Here is a 26,326-nt window from a genome sequence, read left to right as displayed (position 1 = left end):
GAACTTAATTGGTATATTCAAGGAATCAATGATAATGACCATAGATATATTTTCATAGGGTTATCCATACATGTACACAAAATACACACACACACACACACACACACACATTAGTGACATTGACTGCTCTTTACTCTACCAAGGATCTGGAATAAAAAATATACAAACACAAAAAAAAAAAAGTTAAGAAGCCCAATTACCCGTCTTAATCATAGAAATATGGTGAGGTTAATTGGGACATATCATTTTAAGAAAGGACAAAGACTTACCAGCTAATGAAGCATGACATAAAGTATAACCAAATGTACCCGTAAAAACTTTTTTAAAAAAACGAAAGAAAGAAAATGCAAATGCCCTGTTGACATCATTTTTTAACACAGAGATAGATAATGAAAATTGGAAAGTTTTCATGATACGATGTCTGATCTCATTGCCAGTCACACCACTTGTGCAGATTTAACCCATACAGATTTTTTTTTTTTTTTTTAAATTTAGGGGGGGGGGGGGGGGGGGGGGGGAGGGGGAAGGGTCACTGTGCCTACATTAGGATTTTATTTGTCCAAAATTCGGATTTTTAAAAGTAAATTTGATATTTAAAGTGGGGAACATTTGGTTGTTTTATTTAGAAATTAATACATATTTTCATATATTACATTACTCCAATTCTTTGAAAGATAGAAAGAAGTTGATGTCACTCAGGTCTATGTTATTGTTTTTTGCCATCCACTTTTATGGGTAATTCTCACTTAAATGTATAAACATTCAAGGTTACACACATATTTGTGTGTTGGTCCATTATATTTCCAGATGGCAATGTTGTGAATGTTTTTGCCAAGTGCACAGCATCTATAAATAGATAGTCATAGACAATGGGTGAACCGAATCCTGGAAGCTTAGGTACAACTCGAGCCTGTTTCTTGTGTTCATGTGGTTGTCCAGATGTATTGTATTGTGTATGATGTCTTATTGGTTGGGTTGATACTCCTGAAGAGTGAGACTACAGCATGTGGAAATAATTTGTGTGGCTGGTTGAGAAAACCCGGAAAGATGCGCAAATTTCATAAATTGAGTTATATATGCAGTGGTGTAGACCACATCTTTCTGATCACTTTACCACTTTAAACTTTCTTTCTATGTCTATTAGAACCCAAGTTATGAATTGTTTTCTGAATAAAATTTGTTGCTATGGGAAACACTTTATCTTTGATTTTGGCTTATGTCTCGAATTGAAGCTTGCCTCATCTTCCCGGGTTTTCTCAGCCAGTGTCACATATGGATGAAAATAATGCATTTTGGGTTTTATATCAATTCTTTTGGTAATCTGCCTTTGTGGTTCTGCTTTATAAATGAAAAGCATTTAATCAAGTCATTGGAGTGTGCATTGTGGTGTAGATGTGCGGTCTTGAATCAAAACATGACCTAGATTAGGTCCGAGGGTTCTAGACAGTTATAAGACATCTAGATACTTACTTACTTACATCTGAACCAGCGACCACCTGAGCTCTAGCCCTTCGGTCTTGTGCTATGACGTAGAAGTTAGACGTCTTTTGTAGTTGTTCCAGGTGACTATAAAGTGTGTTACTGATGCTTGGATTTGGTGGGAGGAATGTGCATCTGAGGTCTTCAAGAGGTTGAAGACATCTAGATAGAAGGCATGTAGTACGTGTATGCCTCTGTCCACCCAAGATAGTGATTGGGTAACTGTGTCTGTACGTCAGATGGAAAGTACTTTTTCAGCAGACTAGTTTCCTATCCAGAGGATAGCATACTCAATTGTTACTGTCCTAGGAAGAGTGTAGGGTTTTTTGGTTTGTCTTTTTTTTTTCTTTTTTTCTTTTTTTTTTTTTTTTCTGAATCATCTGTCCACCTAGTAGTGATTTAACTCACTCAATCCTAGAGATTTTTGCTACTTTTCAAAATTGGAAAAAAAATGAATTAAAAATGAGCATGTACATAGTTTTATTCAACTATCATTAACATGAAAAAACCAAAAAACATTAGCTTTGATACTACACCTATAATTTGTCTCAGAAAAATGTAATAAATAGGCATGGGGTACAAGTAACCCCGAGTATACTACGGATATCGTCGGTGTTAGGGTTGAGTGAGTTAAGTTGCTGGTTCTGTTACATTAGGTAGAAAGCACTGTATAACAGGCTAACAACGTCTTGTCCAAGAGAAGCAAAGTAATCATTGCTGTCCATTTCACACTTCAGCGCCTGAGATTAAAGAAGATAAAAATGCTCCGTAAACCACAAGGTTTTAATTTTAAAGGACGACCTTTACTGATTACTGTAAAACTAATAACAATAACACTTTTGTGAATGGCAATCATTAATTTGATTTTGTCCATTTTCCAAGTATTATGATATTTATTATGGAATAAAAAAAAGACAAAAAAGAAAAAATCGAGAGAGAGAGAGAGAGAGAGAGAGAGAGAGAGAGAGAGAGAGAGAGAGAGAGAGAGAGGAGAGAGAGAGAGAGAGAGAGGACAAATTTGATTTACATCCAGCTAATCTTCCCGGCTTAATGATTAAAGCTTGTACCAGTTGCAATGCTATGTCTCTATAATTGTGAACGTTGTTTACACGGACCGAATGGACTCACATGTGTTACCATTGGACTAGCTTGACATTGTTATTGATTTTCGTGGGATGGGAAGGGGAGGGGGGAGATGGGTTATAATCTAGGACTTCATAATATAGATGTCACTGGTTATAATCCATTTGGTTGTTGTAATCTTTTTATTGTTGTAGGTTTTCTCTATTCTCCTCTATTATATTCTCTCTCTCTCTCTCTCTCTCTCTCTCTCTCTCTCTCTCTCTATCTCTCTCTCTCTCTCTCTCTCTCTCTCTTCTCTCTCTCTCTATCTCTCTCTCTCTTCTCTCTCTCTCTCTCTCTTCTCTCTCTCTCTCTCTCTCTTCCTCTCTCTCTATATATATATATATATATATTATATATATATATATATATATATATATATATATGCGCGACTTTGTGGTCTAGTAGTAGAACTGTTGGTGTATGACTTGTAAGACAAAGGTTCGAATCCTGTTGCAATGGGGGTGCAAAGGTGAATTCTTGGTACAAGTTCTTCACTTGCATCATCTCACCATAACATGTTAACATGTTAACAGGCCTTAAAGCCCATAGAGCAGGAGTTTTTTACAGTAGCAAAGTACTTCCTGCCAGAACTAACAGACCCACCTACCTAATCACTGCTGATTGACAGGTGGGGGGGGGGGGGTCAGAAAAAAAAAATCTTTACTGCACTGGTCAATATTGGTCCCTTCGTTTGCAATGTGAGTACACTGACACTGAGCTATTGGGACATCCTTATCTCACTATATTCAGGTGTAAAACGAGTACCTTGTCTGTTACAGTATCGATTACAGCATCATCACTGTAAAAAAAAAAAACTATTGCTAACAATGATTGTGATTGAGTAGTAATTTGTCCTATCCATTTCACCAGATGAACTATGAGTGAGCCCTTTGGACCGGATGATACTGGAGACGGAGGACAAGAGGAGAACCCAGAACCTGAAGAAGATTCTGATTGGAGCCAAGGAGTGAAGCAGGATGTAGAAAATGTAGAGTTATCCTCATATCAGCCTTCAGTGGCTGAACAAGGGGAAGACCCTGAAGATATTTCATGCGAGACTGGAGCTGTAGGAGGGACTCATTGTGTCAGTGAAAATGGAAATGAACAAGGTTTGTCTGAAAGTGAACCTCAGGTTGCATTGTTGAATGGTGTGTCTTCATCATCTGTCGCAGAGGAAGATGAAAATGGAAGGGAGGAAGATTCTGTCCCCGCTAGTCTAGTGGAAGGAGACAGTTTTGAGCAAGATGAAGTCATGGCAGCACCTGAGTGTGAAAACGATGCTATTCAACAAGCCTGTATTGAAAGCGACCAACAGCTTCTGCTGCCTGCAACAAAATTACCTGACAATGAAGCATCTCACTCGATTGCAGTCATCTCTGAAGGCGATGCCCATGTTTTAGAAGACAACGGCGGGAATGAGAGTGCAGCCAATGTGTTTAGCGGCGATGTTGGAGTTGATATATCCACTGGTGTGGATGCCCCAGAAGATGATATAAGAATAGAACAGGATGAAATATCCTTGGTAGGTGAGTCATCGAATTTGGAAGACAATAGAAGACCATTAGAACATGAAGAATCTCCTTCTATTGAAAGTCAGAGAATGAACGATACTTCTCTGGATGTAGAGCGTGACTCTCAGATTCCAGAATGTGATAGGAAGGATGACTGTGGAGGTTTTAATCAGTCGGTAGATAGTGACAGTAGGATATGCAACGATGCACAAAGAGATCAGTCTGTTTCAGAATCTATGGTGGAAAATGTTATACCAGAACAAAGTGAATGTATAAATATGGAGGTTAACCATTCTGAAATATTAGATAGTCATAATTCTTGTGGACCAACAGACTTCTTACCCAATCCTTCCCCTCAGTCCCACTCCAGCGAAGACCAAAGTTCCAAAAACAATGAAGACTCATCTGAAAGTGAAATCAGTCGTGTTTTGCAACAAGACAACGATGGGAATTCTCGCCCTTGCTCCTCTCCCATTTCCACTCCTAGTCATTCAAACAGCAAGTTTGATCATTCCAATAATTCCCCTTCCCCCCCACACCAACCGTCAGAACACAATAATCCCTCTCGTACCTCTCCCCAACCTTCCGATGAATCCCCACCAAAATCAACAACCACACTCTTGTCTGTCTCCAGTCCGGAAGTTATTAAAAAACCCTCGTCATCCCACCAACTAAATAGCGAAACAACAATTGCCTCCAATCTGGCAGCAAGTTCTATTTCCACGGAATGCTTCCTCAGCCCACCTCGGGCAGTCAATAACCACAGTCCTGTCGCTGCGACTAAAAAGGATTCTACAAGTAAAAACTCGCAATCCAATGATACGACGTCATTCCATGCAAATACTCTAAGTCATCAAGAATCTATCGCAATACAAATTAAACAGAAAGCAGCTTCGTCGTCCTTCAGTCAGAGTAAAGCAAATTCTGCATTAGAGTCTCCCGATGATTACTATCAAAAGCAGTTGGCTCTGGCGTTGTCGAAGGACGACGACGACGACGAGCTGGACGATATCATGTCAGAATTAGATGCCGAGTTATTGTCCAGATCGAGGGTGTCTCCCCAGAGGGGTCAGTCAAGGCCTTCTTCAAACTCATCACAACCTCGCACAATGACTCAATCTCAAGGAAAGAATGGCAAACTGAACAATAAAGTGCCCAATGGTCTGGTAGGAGATACGGAATACAGGCAGCTCCAAGACCACAACAGGCAGATGTTGGAGCAGCTGAAAATACGAGATGATGAAATTAAAAAGTGAGTAAAGCAGTGCTGCTCTTTTTGATTAATTTTTGGTTTTTCTCTTTTTTACTCTTTATTGTAAAGAAATCAGAAAAGTGAGTGGAGCAGGCACTTATGTTGGTAACAACAAGAGATGAAGTGAGTAGGAAGGTGCCAGAAGACAATCGAGAATAAAAATTTTTTGCCGCGGTGATGGGGATTTGAACCCGCGACCTTACTGGTACGACCGTGGATAGCTCATACGGTAGAGTCACCGGCCAGGCGGAGTTGTCGTACCAGTAAGGTCGCGGGTTCAAACCCCCATCACCGCCACGAAAAAAGTTTATTCTCTATTGTCTTCTGGCACTTTCCTACTCACTTCATCTCTTGTTGGAAAGAAATCCCTGTTGTTTTTCCAAAAATGTTCCTTTTGAAGACTAAGCTGTTGTTGGTTGTAAAAAGTATTGAAAACAAGAAATGAATAGCTTCTAAAAAGATTTTAAAAACTCACAAAAAAACTTCCTTTTTTTATTATTTTCTTAACCCAGGCCAGCTTATCAAATGACCCTTTTAATTCGTATCAATTGTATTAGTTTGATTTAATTCCAATATGTTAGATGTTGTTGGGACGGTGGGGTGACTAAAGTTTGATTTAATTCCAATATGTTAGATGTTGTTGGGATGCTGGGGTGACTAAAGTTTGATTTAATTCCAATATGTTACATGTTGTTGGGATGCTGGGGTGACTAAAGTTTGATTTAATTCCAATATGTTAGATGTTGTTGGGATGCTGGGGTGACTAAAGTTTGATTTAATTCCAATATTTTAGATGTTGTTGGGATGTGGGGTGACTAAAGTTTGATTTAATTCCAATATGTTAGATGTTGTTGGGGCGGTGGGGTGACTAAAGTTTGATTTAATTCCAATATGTTAGATATTGTAGGGATGCTGGGGTGACTAAAGTTTGATTTAATTCCAATATGTTAGATGTTGTTGGGATGCTGGGGTGACTAAAGTTTGATTTAATTCCAATATGTTAGATGTTGTTGGGATGGTGGGGTGACTAAAGTTTGATTTAATTCCAATATGTTAGATGTTGTTGGGATGGTGGGGTGACTAAAGTTTGATTTAATTCCAATATGTTAGATGTTGTTGGGACGCTGGGGTGACTAAAGTTTGATTTAATTCCAATATGTTAGATGTTGTTGGGACGGTGGGGTGACTAAAAATACTTACTGATGGCTGCCATCATTTATCCTTACTGGACGTGCAGAGACCTTTTCTTACATCTTTTTATTATTGGCTGAAGAAGCCCAAAAAGTTCTGTATTTAGTAGTTTTGTTTTGTTTTTTAGAGCTGTTATATTGTTTGTTTTTTTGGGGCGATATTCCTTTGTGGTTTTAATAGGTAGGGAGGGATGCAGTGAGTTATAAAAAAAAGGGGGGACAAATATGAGAAACATCAGATTTATTAACTTTTTGTTAATTCTCATGGTGTTAGTGAATTGTTAGGCCTTTTTAACAAAAAGTTTCATACTAATACCACGAGCAGTAAAAAGGTCAAGGACGGCAAAATGAAAAGTGAATCTCTTGTGTTGAAGGAACAATTGGATGCCAGTTTTCTGGTTCATGCCAGAATTCCGGTTTCGCGATATCTCGAAGTCAAATACCTCCGGTTTCAGTGTTTTCAGTTTGCTGTGTAATCATTTAATATTGGTATAAAAACGATGATGAAATAAGAGTAAAGTTTAGGCCGCATTTTCAGTAGGAACATTTTGAGGTTTGGCAAAGTGTCGAGATTTTAGTTTCAGGTTTCAGCACTTGGGCCAATCTTTACTGGAATCCTGTTTTAAATTTTCTAGTCTTAATTTTCCAAGTAAAGTCAAACATTTGTATTTTCTAATTTCACAAAGTTAATTTCCAATGAGGCCAATTGTTTGTTAATAATTAATAACTACATTGCCAGATCATTACAAATTTTGATGATTGGTTTTATACGATTATAACATAATTTTTTTTATATTGGTAGATAATTAATATAATTCTTAATCTGGTATGTAAGCTGGGAAAGCTATCTTGCTTAATATCCAACAAAATACCTTTTTATTTTTTTTTTTTTTGTCGACCCTTAGACAAAAATATTTTTTCCCATGCTAATATCCAACTAGCACACACAGTTTACAGATGTTCTTTTCGCAAATGTTTTAATACTGTGGTGAGAATGGTCAAAATGTGATTTTAAAAGCAACACAGATTTCATGTGCACCGCAGAGGATCGTGATTGGTGGAGACAGCTAACTGACAACGTGTTCAAAGAGCACAAGCCACGATGGATGATGATGACCAAATGACACTTTTTTACTTATAGGTGATCTCAAACTAAGTACATTGGTGATATGCTCTTGGAATCTACATCTGATCCCCATTTATTCCCAGTTCCCCTTTGTCTTACCTTTTCTTGGGTGCTTTAATAGTAATTCTAGAACTTTTTACTATCCATTTTCTTCCTTTTTACTGGCGCTGATATGACCTAAATGTGTTGCAAGCGCCGTAAAACCCTTAAAAACAAAACAAAACATAAATCAATCCTATACTATTCCCCATTGATTGTGTAGGTTGTACGGGGAAAGAGATTCCAGCAGAGCCGAGTTGATGAAGTTGAAGTCCGATTGTCAAGAGACTCTCGCCCACCAGACGTCATCCAGTCACAACGCTGATGACCTGTATTTGCCGCAGATTAAAGTGGTAAGGATCGGTACTCCTGTCATACTCTCTCTCTCTCATCTCTCTCACTCTTTCTCTCTCTCTCTCTCTCTCTCTCTCTCTCTCTCTCTCTCTCTCTCTCTGCTGTCATACTCTCTCTATCTCTCTCTCTCTATCTCTCTCTCTCTCACTCATCTCTCACTCTCTCTCTCTCTCTCTCTCTCTCTCCTCTCTCCATCTCTCTCTCTCTCTCTCTCCTCTCTCCATCTCTCTCTCCCTCTCTTTCTCACTATCTCTCTCCCTCCCTCTTTCTCGCTCTTTCTCTCTCTCTCTCTCTCTCTCTCTCTCTCTCTCTCTCTCTCTCTCTCTCTCTCTCTCTCTCTCTCGCTCTCGCTCTCTTTCTCTCTCTCACTCTCTTTTTCTTTTCAATGACTTTTCATAACTCATATAGTGAACTGTGTGATCTACCAATTATCTCTGTTGTCTTTCTGGAATTTAGTAATGTATATTTATGTCTTCATTTTTGTATGTTGGCTGAAGAAGGGTTTTGAACCCGAAACATTCCGTTTTTGGTATTTTTATTTTGTTCTGTTTTGAAGCTGTTATATTCATGTTGTTGTACACACATTTTCCTATTTAATTCCAGTTGGAAAACACCATCGCACAACAGCAGAAAGAGATTCAGGCCACCAAGGGGAAGTTGATTTCCCACGACACGGCGGCCAAAAGGGCCGTGACCACTTTGCAAAATGAGCTGAAAATCCGAGTTGATCAGGTGAGGGGAAAACGCTCGTTGATCAGTTTAGGTTGGGAGTTTGGGTTTTATGAGACCGTAGTGCCAGTAAACAGTGTCATTTCTTTTTTTTTTTTTTTTTTTTTTTTTTTTTTACATTGTAAAACCACTCAGTGCTTGTTTTGAAGCGATAAAGCTCATCATAGAAATGCCGTTTATTGTTATTGTTGTTTTTGTTATTATTATTATTATTATTATTATTATTATTATTATTATTATTATTATTATATTATTATTATATTATTATTATTTATTATTATTATTTTATTATTATTATTATTATTTTATTATTAATGTTAGTATTATTATTTGTATTATTGTTAGTATATTATTATTATTATTATTATTATTATTATTATTATTATTATTATTATTATTATTATTATTATTATTATTATTTTTATTATTTATTATTATTATTATTATTATTATTATTATTTTTATTACTATTATTATTATTATTATTATTATTATTATTATTATTATTATTATTATTATTATTATTACTATTATTAATATGATTATTTTAATCATCGTCATCATAAGTGATTATTATTTACCATTATTCATTTTATTCTTATTCTCATAACACACCGTACGTACCCCACAATAGATAACCAGGCAGTACGAGGAGGCTGTGAAGGAGAAGGACAGCATGGTGGTGATGTTTGCCTCGTCCGAGTCCCGGGTGATGGAGTCCAAGAAGGCCTCGGAGAAAGCTGAGAATCGTCTCCGGGAAGCCATCAAGGAGAAGGACGGTTTGATAACCACCTTGAAGAATGCCAAGATGGACAAACAGAAAGCTGTCAACGGTTACGAACAAAAGGTGGGTCAAATGTTAGGGCATATTTCTGAAAAGGCAAAGCAAAATTGATGTAGAATACACCCCCCGCAAAAAAAAAACAAAAAAATATATATATATTGTTTTCTGTTTTATTTCTTGGTGTGTAACCCCCTCTTTCTTGGAACAGATATACAAATATTGACAGCCAAAATAAAAAAAAGAAAAAGGATATTTAGAGCAGGTCACATGGAATTGTTCTTTAATACTCCCCTCATCATCTCTATCATCATCATCATCATCATCATCATCATCATCATCATCTCCATCATCATCATCATCATCTCCATTGCTATCATCGTCATTATAATCCTTATTGTCACCATCATTTTATATTCATCAACATCCATCGTTATCGATTAGCCCTGATGGTGTCATCTCTGTAGATATAACCATAACTCCAATCTCATAGGTGGTGTCATCTCTGTAGATATAACCCATAACTCCAATCTCGTTGGTGGTGTCATCTCTGTAGATATAACCCATAACTCCAATCTCGTTGGTGGTGTCATCTCTGTAGATATAACCCATAACTCCAATCTCTTTGGTGGTGTCATCTCTGTAGATATAACCCATAACTCCAATCTCGTTGGTGGTGTCATCTCTGTAGATATAACCCATAACTCCAATCTCTTTGGTGGTGTCATCTCTGTAGATATAACCCATAACTCCAATCTCATTGGTGGTGTCATCTCTGTAGATATAACCCATAACTCCAATCTCATTGGTGGTGTCATCTCTGTAGATATAACCCATAACTCCAATCTCGGTGGTGTCATCTCTGTAGATATAACCCATAACTCCAATCTCGTTATCATTTTCCACTTCTTCGTTCTTTCACCATTCAGTGCAGTGAACTCGGAGATGTCAAGAGAGAGATGGAGAAGCTGAAGGAGGCGTTGTCATCTGCTGACTATCGCATCAAGTGGTTCCAAAACAAATTGAAAGAGGAGCTAGAGGCCCATAAGGTAAGAAATAGAATTACACTCTTGTGCGCAGTGTTGTGAAGTACTGCCACCTGAGCATTCCACGAAGGAGTTTATAAATAATCTATCTAACATCTGATGTGAACAGGAGTCACCCATGGTGTCCAAAGTCAGCAAATTGAGGGTTGATAATCTTAGCCAAGATAAAAAAAGATGCCTGTTGCAGGGCTCAAACCCCAGGACCTTACGAGTCACAGTTTGATGCTTTAATCACTCAACCACCTCACCCCCATAATGTAATAATGATAAACGTTATCATTGCAATGATGGTATTACTTCTATATGGCCGTTAACAGCATTGTCTCTGCCCGAAAAATGTTAATATCGCATAACAGGCGTATTTCTCGTTCTACATGTTACGTGTTGCTATCGGTCAGGGACCCCGTGTAAAGCACTTTGAGCACATTTAGTGGATATTGTGCTATATAAAAGCTCAAGTTGTTTTTTTTATTTTAATTTGTTTTTTATTTTTTTAATATGATGAGGTTTGGCAGACTGCACTGTCAAGATTGATATTTAGCTTCTCGTTTATGTTTCATTTAAGTGAGAAATTTAACAGCTACTGCTCATTTTTTAAATGTCGTACTGTGGCTGATACTACTGTTAATCTAGTAGGCCCTGAGACAAATAAATAGATAAAAAGTGGACTTCTTTCTCAGTGATATTTATATATATATAATGGAATAAAATCATTCTACGGACATAATATGCCGACTGACGACATGGATGGAGACCACAGATACATGTGTTTCGGCCATAAATAAGTGAGTGTCTCCATTTATATTCTATATTAGCTCTAACCAACATATATATATATATATTTATGAGTGTTGGTGGGTACTTGTAGGTAGAGAGTGCTTGATAACGTTGGTTAGAACTAATATAGAATATAAATGGAGACACTCACTTATTTATGGCCAAAACACATGTTTCTGTGGTCTCCATCCATGTCGTCAGTCGGCATATTATGTCCGTAGAATGATTTTATTCCATTCGGAGGTTCAATGTTCAACATTTATATTTTATATATATATATATATATATAATATATATATATATATATATATATATATATATATATATATATATATATATATATATATATAATAAAAAAATAAAATTAAAACATTTATTTTTTTAATACTTTTTTTTTTTATTAACACAAATTTAGTTGATACAGTCTTGAATTTGAAATTTTTTCACTCACCAATATTAAAAAAAAAAAAAAAATGTTTCATTTTCAAAATTATTTTTTCCCCCCAACCAAAGGAGACAAAAGCCAATCTGGACAAGACGACGTCCAAGCTGAAGGAAACCAAAGAAGAGACGGAAATCATTCGACGGGAATGCCAAGCCATTGTCAAGACTTACCAGGTCTGGAAATTGTTCTTTTGTTCTAGAAGTTGTTGTCTCCGATATCGCTCCTGATGGGGGAATATAGATGATTTCTGTTCAAAGATTTATGATGATTATGATGATCATGATGATGGTAATGTTAATGATAATTTTGATAATGATGATAATTGTAACAACACCAACAACAAGAACATTGATAATAATGATGATGATGATGATAATAATAATAATAATAATAATAATAATAATAATAATAATAATAATAATAATAATAATAATAATAATAATCATCATCATCATCATATAAAAATTATGCCCTTCTGCCACAACATCATAAGATATCGTCGCCTAGGCATTCCATGAAGGAATATACATAATTCATCAAACAAGATGTCTGATGTCAACAGGAATCACCCGTGTTGTCCAAGTGAGAAAATCGGTGGTTAATAATCTTGCCCAAGGGAAAAAAAGAAAGTTCCTGGAGCGGGGCTTGAACCTGGGACCTTCCAGGTCACAGTGCAATGCCTTAACCGCCACTCGGCCACTTCGTCCCCAATAATAATAATAATAATAATAATAATAACAATAATAATAATATTAGTAATAATATAATATATAATAATAATAATAATAATAATGATAATAATAATAATAATAATAATGATAATAATAGTAATAATAATAGTAATGAAGATAATAAAAGTTATGATGATGAGAACAAAGATAGTGAGAAAAACAATGTAATATTCATTTGTCATTGCAATTCATCACCTTCTCATACAACAGGAATCGGAGGAAATAAAGTCGAACAGTTTGGACAAAGAGTTGAAAATGAAGGAGTCGCAACTCAAGCTGCAGATGCAAGAATGGAGTGATAATCAAGAGGTGAGATGTTCAAAATGACCTGAAGTTCTTCCTGTAAAAATGGCTACGTGGTCTTGTGGTATGACACTCACTTTCGGATCGGAAGGCCCTGGGTTCGAGCCTCGCTCGGCGCATAGTTCAGTCCTTGGAAAAGGCTCTTTACTCACATTCTCTCACCGTACTCGGGTGTAAAATGGTCTTGTGGTATGACACTCACATTCGGATCGGAAGGTCCTGGGTTCGAGCCTCGCTCGGCGCATAGTTCAGTCCTTGGAAAAGGCTCTTTACTCACATTCTCTCACCGTACTCAGGTGTAAAATGAGTACCTGGCCGTTAACAGCGTTGTCCCTGTCGGAAGAAATTGTAGCATTGCCTAACAGACGTCATGTCGTGTTCTACATGTTACATGTTGCTGTTGGTCAGGGACCCCCTGTAAAGCGCTTTGAGCACGTTTAATGGATATTGCGCTGTAAAAAGTTCATAAAGAGTGAAAGAGGTCCTTTAGAACTGGAGTATAGCTATTACTCCTCGGATCTTAAAAATCGTGGCTGAGTCGCACAATTCTCACCAAGCATCATTAAGACTGTGAGGCTTACTTACCACTTATTACTTACTCAGAACTGGAGCTTGTCCCAGTATCTGTAGTGTCAAAATTGAGAGATTGTTTAATACCCTTTGGCTAGGATGATGCTAGTCCATTGCAAGGTACTTGCAAGATCTAATGGACTCAGTTACCCAATCACTGCTGGGGGGACATAAAAGTTAGAAAGAACTTAGAAAGACTGCACCCAGGACCAATACCGACCTCTTTGCTTGTTAGCAACGCTACTATCACATTATCTCATTCATCTGCAGTGTTTCATTCATCCTGTTTTGTTGATAAAGGGGAAACCTGAAACGTCCACATTATCTGTTTTCGTTATTAAATTGAAGCTTACATTCAATTTCACATCGTTATTTGTGTCGTATAAATGACATCTGGACATGAGCAGTGAATTGAGCCTAATTATATCATCACATTGCCAGTTACATTATTGTTTTCACACCAAACATTTAATTTATTTCAGCATATTTACAAAGTCAGGCACAATCCTCTATTGTCTTTTCTTGCCATATTTACTTATTATTTCTTTCTTTCTTTCTTTGTGTCGGAGACGGATCATAAAGATCTAATATATATTTATTTATTTATTTATTTTTATTTGTATTTTCTATCACTCCTATGAGCTCTGAGTTATATACAGTTTATTCCGACAATAAAGATATTTTTGAGTTTGAATTGAATTGAAATCTTTATATTTATTTATTTATTTATTTTTTTTCCTTTATCTTTCTTCTTTTTATTTTATTTCTCTCTCCATTATTTATATATGTATTTTTATTTATTGACATAATTAATCATTTATCGTTGTCTTTATCGTTACAGATTCATCAAAAGACCAAAAAGGAATTGGAGTCACTTAAAGTTCAGCACAAAGAGGCAGTTTTACAAGTGAATACTTTGAAAGAGCAGGTATTGCTACAATTAATCTTTTTTTTTTTCTTTTTTGGTTTTATTATTTTTTGGGGGGTGGGGGGGGGGGGGGGGGGGGGGGGGGGGGGGGGGGGGGGGTTTCTCCTCTCTTTTTTTTTTTCTACACCATTACTTATGTTTCTTGAATTACATTGTAGATGTAGGAAGTAATCAGTAATTTGGTTGTAATGTGCAATAATTTTGTAAATGCATTGAGACCAGTTGAGTGGATATTAAGCTTTATAACAAGGTCACATTTTCACAGTTATAAACAAAAATGAATATAACAACTTTAAAAAAGGAACAAAATACCAGACACGGAACTCAAAACCCTTCTTCAGCCAACAGCAAAATACATTACTAAATTCCAGATAGACGACAGAGATATGTTGTCGGTCCTCTCTGTAGAAAAGTTTTGTTATTTTTTGAAGCTGTTCTATTCATTTTTGTTTATTCCTTTTTACAATCCACATCCTCTAGCAGGTTTTTATCACAGTTTCAGAGGCAAGTTTTATATGATATTTTAAACTGGCTACCTTTAAATTCTTCAGAGTCGTAAGGTCTACGAGCTCGATTTTATTCCAGTCTATTTTAAGTATGTAAACTGACAGGATTAATTGGTTGCTATTCTAATAACACAACACAATGATCTATCAGATCGTAGCCATCATTAAGTTATAGTCTGACACTGAAACCCAAAAAGACTGGCATTTTGACGTCATTGTTTGGTTTTTGCACCGCCTAGTGAGTTGTTGTTTGTAGAGCTCATGGAAACAAGTGGTTCCATTGGTTGAACTATTGAATACAACTCACGATTTGTTTTCTTTTGTGGTGGCCAAAGACTGGCATTTTGACGTCATTGTTTGGTCAGTGTCAGGCTATACTACGATCTGATACAGATGATTATTGCGCTTTTGTTGTCTTAAGTTTTATCCTTGTTTATAAAATAAATTGACTGTTTAAGCGATTATATGACCTGATAGTCTTGCTCTTTACACACTGTTTGACATAAAAACAATCAACATAGCTGCCAACCAGTACGATAAAATCGTACTTAGTACGATTTGGCCAATCCAGAAAAATAAAAAAAATCCAGAAAAAAAAAAAAAAAAAGAAAATCTGATAAAAATTATCTTGGGAGAAAATTTTCGCCGTACACCATACCCCGCATTTCGCAAAAACACTGCAGATGGTCTCGGAGCTCTCAGTTCTGACCATTCTAGTACTTAAGTACATTAATAAATATGCCATTTTAAGACATGAATTGGGCGTCCGCGCCGCACCACGTGTAATAATACGTTTTTGCATTTTGAAAAGTTGGCAGCTATGAATCAAGATAATTTTCACCATTCTATATAAAATATCTCTCTGTGCAGGTTCAAAGTTTGGAAATTTCTGTGGCTGAAAAGGACTCTGCCATCTCACAGTCTAACGAACTTCTCAATAAACAGAAAGCCGATATCACTGGCATTCACTCGAAGCTAAAGGAGAAACAAAACCTCGATGAAGACTATAATCGGTATGTTGAAATTGTGAAACTTTGTGTGTGATGCAGTGTGAGACAAGTCCAAGTAGATAGAAAAATGCAAGGGAAAAAAAATCAACATTCTTAAGTGGAGTCAAGGAAAAACGATTTTTTTTTTCTCCAATGTTTTTTATTTTCATTCTGATTGTCTTTCATTGTATCATAGACCTACACCTTTTTCAGATTTTTACTTTGTGTCAGTACTTGCTCCTAATTTTTATGCTTTGATTTGGCAATTAGATGCTGTTCATCTTCAGTAGCGCTACTATGGTCACTCTCAGGCACTATGCACGTTTCTCTATCCATCTATACATTCTTCCGTCCGTCCATCCATCCATTAACCTGTCTATATATCCATCCATTTATTCATTCATTCACCTGTCTATTCATCCATCCATTTATTCATTCATTCACCTGTCTATATATCCATCCATTTATTCATTCATCCACCTGTCTATTCATCCATCCATTTATTCATTCATTCACCTGTCTATTCATCCATCCATTTATTCATACATTCACCTGTCTATACATCCATCCATTTATTCGTTCATTCACCTGTCTATTCATCCATCTATTTATTCATTCATTCACCTGTCTATACATCCATCCATTTATTCATTCATTCACCTGTCTATTCATCCATCCATTTATTCATTCATTCACCTGTCTATTCACCCATCCATTTATTCATTCATTCACCTGTCTATTCATCAATCCATTTATTCATTCATTCATCTGTCTATTCATCCATCCATTTATCATTCATTCACCTGTCTATTCATCCATCCATTTATTCATTCATTCACCTGTCTATTCATCCATTTATTCATTCATTCACCTGTCTATATATCCATCCTTTTATTCATTCATTCACCTGTCTATTCATCCATCCATTTATTCATTCATTCACCTGTCTATTCATCCATCCATTTATTCATTCATTCACCTGTCTATTCATCCATCCATTTATTCATTCATTCACCTGTCTATTCATCCATCCATTTATTCATTCATTCACCTGTCTATTCATCCATCCATTTATTCATTCATTCACCTGTCTATTCATCCATCCATTTATTCATTCATTCACCTGTCTAAACATCCATCCATTTATTCATCCATTCACCTGTCTATTCATCCATCCATTTATTCATTCATTCACCTGTCTCTACATCCATCCATTTATTCATTCATTCACCTGCCTGCCTATTCATCCATTCATTCACCTATCTATATATACATCTATTTATTCATTCATTCACTCACCTGTCTATACATCCATCCATTTATTCATTCATTCACCTGTCTATACATCCATTTATTCTCCTGTCTATACATCCATTTGTTTATGCACCGATCCATTCATCTGTCTATGCATCCATTGATACACCTGTCCAGCTATCCATTTTCTCATCCATTCATTAATTTACCAGTCCATCCATCCATCCATCATATCCATTCGTCCATCTATCCATCCATCCATCCATCCATCCATCATATCCATTCGTCCATCTATCCATCCATCCATCCATCCATCATATCCATTCGTCCATCTATCCATCCATCCATCCATCCATCCATCATATCCATTCGTCCATCTATCCATCCATCCATCCATCCATCCATCCATCATATCCATTCGTCCATCTATCCATCCATCCATCCATCCATCATATCCATTTGTCCATCTCTCCATCCATCCATCCATCCATCCATCATATCCATTTGTCCATCTCTCCATCCATCCATCCATCCATCCATCCATCCATTCATTCATCCATCCATCTATACATAGATTGTAATTAAAGATGAGTTCTAATAGATTATGTTTTATTTGAAATACTGTAAGCGTAGAAGTGTTTGATTTATTACAATCTTGAGCTTTTATATAGCGCAATATCCACTAAACATGCTCAAAGCGCTTTACAAAAGGTCCTGACCAACATCAACATGTAACATGTAGAACGAGACATGAGGCCTGTTAGGCGATACTACAATTTTTTTTCCGACAAAGACAACGCTGTTAATGGCCAGGTACTCATTTTACACCTGAGTACGGTAAGAGAATGTGAGTAAAGAGCCTTTTCCAAGTACTCAACTAAGCGTCGAACGAGGCTCGAACCCAGGACCTTCTGATCAGAAAGCGAGTGTCATACCACAAGACCACATAGCCGAACCTAAAAATATACAATAACATATTTAGAAACAATAAAACATACATTCTAACTCTAACCGTGTTATTCGTGTTTTCTCAGGGCACAGGAAATGATCAAGTCACTGGACAAGGATGTCTCAGAGTTGAAGGTCAGCAATCGTGACCTTCAGAAAGACATGGAGTCTTGTCGTGAACGGGAGTCTAAGATGTTGTCCCTGCAGTCGGAACTCAGCAGAACCAACGCTTGTCTGCGATCGGAAAATACCACATTAAGCAATAAAGTAGGTTGGGAAAATATTAACAAAAAATGAAGCGAGTCGGAAAGTGTCAGAAGACAAAAGAGAATAAAAATTTCGTGACTCGAACTCGCAACCTTACTGGTACGGCAACTCCGCCTGGCCGGGGAGAGCGTGGCTCTACCATCTGAGCTATCCACCACTACCGTTTCCTGTTGGAAAATACTACTCCCCCCTTCCCCTTTGTATTTAATTATCTTCCTGGCATGAAATCTAAATCAGAAAATTGCCTGATAAGTGATTGAATTTAAGAAAACTCCAATGATTCTCATACTTTTTTTAGTAACTATTTATAGATATAAAGGTAGAAAAACTTTTTTTTTTCCCCATGTAGTTTGAATTTTTCTTTTTATTATCATTATGATTATTATTATTATGATTATTATTATTATTATTATTATTATTATTATTATTATATTTAAAAAAAGTTTTTTTAGAATTTAAAAATAGACAAGTTTTTTACTATTTTGTCTATCTATGTCAATCGTGTTTATGCCATATATTTTGTTTGTTGATCCAGGCAACCAACCTGACAGCAGAGGTGGAGAGGTTGAAGATGGAAATCCAAGAACTCGAGACTACAGTCAAACATTTGGTAAGAGGTTTAGACGCATACTTGCTGATTAGTGTGGAATTTCAATGAACCAATCGGAAATAACGCTGGCCAGAACCTGGTTGGTTGACATGGTAATGCGCATCAGATCATGTTTGTTTTACAATAAATTAACTTAATGGACAAAAATTAGTATAACGGCTTCGAAAAACAACAACAAAATTCTAAATATAGAACATTTCGGGATCAAAACCCTTCATCAGCCAAAAAAAAAAAACCCCATTTCGAACAGTAATATGTGTTAAATGCAGATAGATGAGAAAGAAGTTTGTGCATCCAATCATGGAGAAAACCATGTGAAAAGTCTTCAAATAGATTAGTCTTCACATTAAAATCATTTTAAAAATTGTAATATTGCCTAACAGGCGTCATGTCCCGTCCTACATTTTAAATGTTGCTGTTGACCAGGGACCCCTTGTAAAGCGCTTTGAGCACATTTAGTGGATATTGCACTATATAAAGCTCAATTTTTTTTTTTTTTTCAAAACACCTTACCCTTTAAGCAACTGTATATTTTGCTTTTGTGAAATTTAAAAAATATGCCAATTTGATAAATAAGATTTTGGCATGATATTTTTTGGCTCGGTGGCTCAGTGGTATAGTGTCTTGTCTTGTCACAAAAATCAAGCAATGTTAATTTTGGTCAGTGGTCAGAAGGATGACAGTGATTGTGGAAGATTCTGGTCCTGACATTGTGTCCTTGGGTACAGCACCTAACACTCATATAGCCACACTCAACTCAGGTGTGAATGCTATAGGCAGTGACAATTACTGTAAGAGTGTTAGTACACAAAAAAATGCCTAACAGGCAACTGGTACTATATGAAATGGAAATATGGTTCTATGTGGTCTGCTGGGGAAAATAAATGAAATATTGTGAAACGATTTGAGCATGGTAAATCCTTGAAAATGTGCTATATTAATGTTCATATTCGTTTTATTTTGTTTAAAATTTAAGATAAACCAAAACTGGGATAATATATCCTGTTACTTACTTACTTACTTATCCGAACCAGCGACTACCTGAGCTCTAGCCTTTCGGTCTTGTGCCATGACGTAGAAGTTAGACGTCTTTTGTAGTTGTTCCAAATGACTATAGAAAGCTCGAAGTTGACGTCACTCACATCTTTGTTATTGTTTTTTGCCATCCGCGTTTATGAGTAATTCTCACTTAACTGTATTAACCTGACTATAAATGTTTATGATTACACACAGTTTTGTGTGTTTGTCTGTTATACTTCTGGATGGCAATGTTGTGAGCTTCTTAGCCAAGCGCATACTGTCTATACAGTGTGTTACTGATGCTTGGAGTTGGTGGGAGGAATGTGCATCTCAGGTCTTCAAGAGGTTGACATTCAAGCAAGTGGTGTGTTACTCTTTCATTGGGGTGTTGACATAAGGGGCAGGAAGGGAACGTGTCTTTTGTAATTTTGCTTAAATGGCTGTTGAGCGGTATGTGTATACTTCTTCTTCTTCTTCGTCTTGTGGAAACCTCCAATATTGTCGAGGATCACTCCACAGTTTGTAGTGTTTTACATTTTAAACTTGCTAAAACTCTGCAAATAATACTAAAACCACATAGATTAAAAAGTCACGTTGTGAACTCCAGCAATCGCGTGAAGGCATGTTGGCAACCGTTTTCAGCCACTTCAGTTGGGAGGCTATTCCATAGTCGGGCAGTGGAAGGGAAAAACGAATACATGTGGGCGTCTGTTTTTGATGTTGGGATGGTTACTCTTGCTGTGTGTCCCCTCGTATTTCTTGTGCCGATATCTTTGATGTCGTTTGGAAGTTTAAGGCACGAATTTTTGTAGTAGATCTTGTGGAACAATTTAAGTTTATCTATCTTTCTTCTCTTTTCCAGAGGTTCAAGGCCAATCCGTTGTGATATTTCAGACGCACTTGAGAAAGGATCGAATGTGTTTGTGATGCGTCTTGCTGTTTTTCTTTGGATGTTTTCTAAGGTGTCGATGTTTTTCTTTGTATATGGGTCCCAAATTGAGCTGCCATACTCCAAAATTGGTCTAACAATAGTTTTAAAAGCAAGGGTTTGAGTTGTGATTGGGCATCTTTTTAAATTGCGGGTGATGTAAGCGCTTGTTTGATTTGCCTTTGAAGCCAGGTGACATATGTGGTCATTCCATTTGAGGTTTTTAGCAAACTCGATGCCAAGGTATTTTGCTGTCTTTACATGTTCCAGGTTTTGACCATGAAGTTGGTATTCAAATGTTATAGGTGCTTTCTTATTTGTGATGGTTAGAACATTGCACTTTGATACGTTAAATTCCATTTGATTTATTGTTTCCCATTCTTGTAATTTAGCTAGATCGTCATTTAGTGTTTTGCAGTCGTCTGTTGTTTTTATCTGATTATATAATGCTGTGTCGTCAGCAAAGAGGCGCACTTTTGACCTTATACCTCGTGGAAGATCGTTTATGTACACTAAAAATAGGACGGGCCCAAGGACTGAGCCCTGAGGTACGCCCGATGTCACCATCCCGATAGTGGAAGTCTCGCCGTCGACAAGAACTTGTTGGGTGCGATTGTCCAGAAAAGTTGCAATCCATTGTAAGGTTTTGTTCCTGATACCAACGTCATACAATTTCTGGATTAACCGATGGTGAGGGACCTTGTCGAAGGCCTTGGCAAAGTCCAGTAGTACTAGATCAATTTGACCACCTTTATCAATAGCAGCTGACAGATCATGTGTTAATGATAGAAGTTGAGTTTGACATGAGTGGTGCTTCCTAAATCCGTGCTGTTCATCACAAAAAATACTGTTAGTTTCGAGATATTCAGTTATTGAGGATCTCACTATATGCTCCAACAGTTTGCAGCAAATGCAGGTTAATGAAATTGGACGGTAGTTTTGAGCCCTGCTTCTATCACCTTTCTTGTAGATGGGTTGGACAAGAGCGTGCTTCCAAACAATTGGTATGTCTCCCGTTTCAAGAGAGAGTTTGAACAAATGTGTGAGGGCAGGTGCAAATTCGTTACTCAATATCTTTAAGAGACGGGATGGTATTTTGTCTGGGCCACATGCTTTCTTTGGATCTAGAGTGGCGAGGAGTTTGGAAATGCCCTCTACTGTCACATTGATTTCGGCCATAGTGTTGGAATCGTTTTCTTCGCCTTGTAGTTGTTGAGTGGTAATTTTGGTATGAGCTTTTGAAGCAAAAACAGAGCAGAATTGGTTATTAAGTATGTCTGCTTTTTCCTTTGCATTGTATATATCCTGTTAAATGAGCTTATTGGTTTTAAAAGGTTAACTCACTTCTCAACTGTTTGTTTGTTTGTTTGTTTCAGACGGACTCTGTCGAGGATGAAAAGAAAAACAATGCTCAAACTATAGTCAAGCTGAAGGCATCTCTGGAAGAGAAAACCAAAGAAAGTAAGACTTAAATGTGACCCACCATCTCAAAATGATATTATGCCGATGTGACATCGGTCGGACCTGCGAAAAATTCGTAGAATTACAAAATATTTTGGCTCCAATATCAGAACATCATGAGCATCTTTGTCTCAGTAAAACTTAATGAAAATGAAAGTTGATGGCAGACGACAAAATTTTAAGAATTTTGAAGCTTCATTTAATCCACGTGTGGGTAAATTTGTGCAACCCTGTGGTCTAGTGGTATGATACTCGCTTTCGGATCAGAAGGTCGTGGGTTCGTACCCGAGACTCGCCCAGAGAATAGTTGAGTCCTTGGATGAGGCTCTTTACTCACATTCTCTCACCATACTCGGGTGTTAAATGAGTACCTGGCTGTTAACACTGTCAGAAAAAAATGGTAATATCGTCTAACGGAGGTTCATGTCTCGTTCTACATGTTATGTGCTGCTGTTGGTCAGGGACCCTTATTAAAGCGCTTTGAGCACGATTAGTGGATAGTGGATAGCTATATAAAAGCTCAAGTTTTTTTTTAAATTGTTAATTGTTAAAGTAAACTATAGAGACAACAATTTTTATCTCCTAAAAAGGACGAATTTTTAAATTTTCAAGTAAGCAGGCCTGATAGGTGCTAAGATTTGGATTTGGAGATGAAAGTATGAGACATGGGTTAAGACTGAATATTTTGTTGAGGATGAGAGATAATGACCGAAAACCAAATGTCTGCCAAGTCATGAACAATTCCAGGTCGTCTGAGTGCCTGAATAATGGCACATTGCTCAGAGGGTTTGTCCATATTGGATGCTTCAAATTATTCAACACAATAAATAATAATAATGATAATAATAATAATAATAATAATAATAATAATAATAATAATAATAATAATAATGATAAATAATGAATAATAATAATAATGTAATATAATAATGATAATAATAATAATAATAATAATAATAATAATAATAATAATAATAATAATAAATAGTAATAATGATAATAATAATAATGATAATAATAATATTAATAATGATAATAAGAATAATAATAATAAGAATAATATTAATAATAATAATATTAATAATGATAATAATAATAATAATAATAATAATAATATAATAATAATAATAATAATAATAATAATAATAATAATAATAATAATAATAATAATAATAATGATAATAATAATAATAATAAATAATAGTAATAATAATAAATAATAATAATAATAATAATAATAATAATAATAATAATAATAATATAATAATAATAATAATAATAATAATAATAAAAAAAATAATAATAATAATAAATAATAATGATAATAATAATAAAAAAAAAAATAATAATAATAATAAATAATAATGATAATAATAATAGTAATAATAAAAATAATAAATAATAATAATAATGATAATAATAATAATAATAATAATAATAATAATCTTATAGAGTACACGGTGTCCACAACAATGAGTCTCTTGGCACTACAATACTGGTAGTGTGATATGGTGTGTTATGTGTAATGAATGTCTTATTGTAAACATGGACCACTGTGTTGATCCTTCCGATCTTACAACGTTTATTTCAATAAAAAAAAACAAGAAAAGGAAAAGTCCCTCTGTAGGTGGCATGGCATAAAAATGTGTCTTCATGAAATGCTCTGTACACACATTTTCTCTTCATACTTTGGTGTAAAATGAGTACCTGGCATTGTCAAAAGTAGATCTAGGGCTCTCTTATTTTGTTTTTCATCTGATATTTCAAGATTAAATGATTTATTATCAACACATTACCTTTCCTTTCTCTTTCAATTATTTCCAAAGGCTGTGATCTCAAACAGAAATGGGAGGATGAGATTGACTCCAACAAGACACTCAAGAGGAGACATGCAAATAATGTCAAGGTAGGATTAGACACAAGCAGAGACATCTAAATAATGTCAAGGTAGGTTTAGACGCAAGTGGAGACATCTAAATAATGTCAAGGTAGGTTTAGACACAAGCGGAGACATCTAAATAATGTCAAGTTAAGTTTAGACACAAGCAGAGACATCGAAATAATGTCAAGGTAGGTTCAGACGCAAGCAGGGACATCTAAATAATGTCAAGTTAAGTTTAGACACAATTGGAAACATCTAAATAAAATGTAAAAGTAAGTTTAATTTGGACACAAGAGAAAGCATGTCAATAAGTTGTCAATGTCAATGCAAATAATGTCAAGGTAAGTTTAGACACAAGGGAAGTCATACAAATAATGTCAAGGTAAGTTTAGACACAAGAAAGTCATACAAATAATGTCAAGGTAAGTTTAGACACAAGAAAGTCATACAAATAATGTCAAGGTAGGTTTAGACACAAGGGAAGTCATACAAATAATGTCGAGGTAAGTTTAGACACAAGGGAAGACATACAAATAATGTCGAGTTAAGTTTAGACACAAGGGAAGACATATAAATAATGTCGAGGTAAGTTTAGACACAAGGGAAGACATATAAATAATGTCGAGGTAAGTTTAGACACAAGGGAAGGCATATAAATAATGTCGAGGTAAGTTCAAACACAAGAGGTACCATTAAATGTTCTTTATTTTTATTTAGAATTAAAAAATTTTTGTCAACCAGGTTTGGAATTAATAAAATAGTATTAAAATAAAAAATTTCCAGAGATAAAATGTGCGAAATGGTCTGAAATAATCCCATTTTAATCCAATAGGCAAACGTGTTAGGATGCACAATGAAACTGGAAGTAAAGCTTTATTTATTTGACTCTTCCGATGGAGTGAGTCAAGCCACGGATTGATTTAACTTTGTTTTGTCTAGGACTGATGAAAATTATTATACATCACCCTTGAATCATATACCTATGATGTTCGCATGGGTGTACGATCCGATAGTGATGTCGTTTCTTCTTCTCTTTACTAACCTATTCTGCTTCTTTGGTTTGTGATTGTATTTTTGACAGGGGATTTTTTTTTCTGTATATCTTCTGCCTGTTTGTTCTTGGTTATTTATAATTTAGCTTATGGTATCTTTAGGTTATGATTTTGATTTACATTTGTACTATTTTTGTTAGATTGCTTGTTTTTTTTGTTTCAGCGGTCTCTCATATAACCTCAATTGTGTTGGAAGAGACCTAAAGCAACAAACAAACAAAACAAAATTATTATATTTCGTGTGTTAAGTGTTAATTTCACTACCAAATAAGTAGAATTAAGTGATTTGTAAAAAATCACACACACACACAACCCCCCCCCCCCCCCCCCCCCCCCAATTGTGCAAGCCTAATTTTCCCTTGCCAAACGGGGCATAAAAATATGCCTAGCTCTTATAATTTTTGCATTAAAAACACCAATTAGACACTCTGGTATGCACATCTAGAAATATCCCTCCTCCATATACAATTGGATTTCTTCCACCCCCAGGATCTGACACGCCAACTCCAGCAGGCCAAGCGTCGATTAGAGATGGTGGAGGGGAATCGCAAAGACAGCTCTGGTAGCATGGGGTCCAGAACCAACTCCAACGGCAGCCTCAATTCTATGGTGGACACCAATCAGGCCGGAGGGGTGGCAGGGGCAGCCCACCATCATCACAATGCCCAGCATGGCTCCTCCACTGGGACATCGTCTGCCAATACACAGGTCTGTCATTTGGCGTCAAGATTTAAAAAAAAAAATAATTTTTGGCTTTCGTTTTACTTTGTTTAAAATTGAGCTTTTATATAGCGCAATATCCACTGAACATGCTCAAGGCGCTTTACAAGGGGTCCGTCCTTGAACAACAGCAACATGTACCATATAGAACGAGACATGACGCCTGTTAGGCGATGTTACAATTTTTTTCAGACATAGACGTTTTTAACGACCAGGTTCTCATTTTACACCTGAGTACGGTGAGAGAATGTGAGTAAAAAGCATTTTCCAAGGACTTAACTATGCGCCGAGCGAGGCTGATAT

At 36.0% G+C, this 26,326-nt stretch overlaps 1 protein-coding gene across 4 annotated transcripts in view; it reads left to right on the top strand.

Moving 5' to 3' along the window:
* The window catches only part of LOC144966226 (coiled-coil domain-containing protein 186-like), a 46,639-nt gene that overhangs the window by 3,347 nt on the left and 16,966 nt on the right, over positions 1 to 26,326 (top strand). For 2 of the 4 annotated variants that reach the window (XM_078902406.1, XM_078902405.1), the window contains exons 2-15: positions 3,475 to 5,367; positions 7,946 to 8,075; positions 8,680 to 8,808; positions 9,440 to 9,652; positions 10,516 to 10,635; positions 11,923 to 12,027; positions 12,796 to 12,894; positions 14,300 to 14,386; positions 15,763 to 15,905; positions 18,170 to 18,350; positions 18,886 to 18,960; positions 22,285 to 22,369; positions 24,196 to 24,275; positions 25,793 to 26,011. In XM_078902406.1, the coding sequence (XP_078758532.1) occupies positions 3,482 to 5,367; positions 7,946 to 8,075; positions 8,680 to 8,808; positions 9,440 to 9,652; positions 10,516 to 10,635; positions 11,923 to 12,027; positions 12,796 to 12,894; positions 14,300 to 14,386; positions 15,763 to 15,905; positions 18,170 to 18,350; positions 18,886 to 18,960; positions 22,285 to 22,369; positions 24,196 to 24,275; positions 25,793 to 26,011 (3,552 nt within the window). In that variant the 5' untranslated portion in view covers positions 3,475 to 3,481. Of the gene's footprint in view, positions 1 to 3,474; positions 5,368 to 7,945; positions 8,076 to 8,679; positions 8,809 to 9,439; positions 9,653 to 10,515; positions 10,636 to 11,922; positions 12,028 to 12,795; positions 12,895 to 14,299; positions 14,387 to 15,762; positions 15,906 to 18,169; positions 18,351 to 18,885; positions 18,961 to 22,284; positions 22,370 to 24,195; positions 24,674 to 24,713; positions 26,012 to 26,326 lie in introns of all 4 variants that reach the window. The other 2 variants (XR_013644174.1, XR_013644175.1) reach the window with 2 other exon arrangements.

Source organism: Berghia stephanieae, chromosome 2 (genome assembly GCF_034508935.2).
Source record: "Berghia stephanieae isolate SIO BIC M18660-M18661 chromosome 2, UCSD_Bste_1.3, whole genome shotgun sequence".
In the NCBI taxonomy this organism is placed as follows: Eukaryota; Metazoa; Mollusca; class Gastropoda; order Nudibranchia; family Aeolidiidae; genus Berghia; species Berghia stephanieae.
This window is presented reverse-complemented; position numbering and strand designations above follow the sequence as displayed.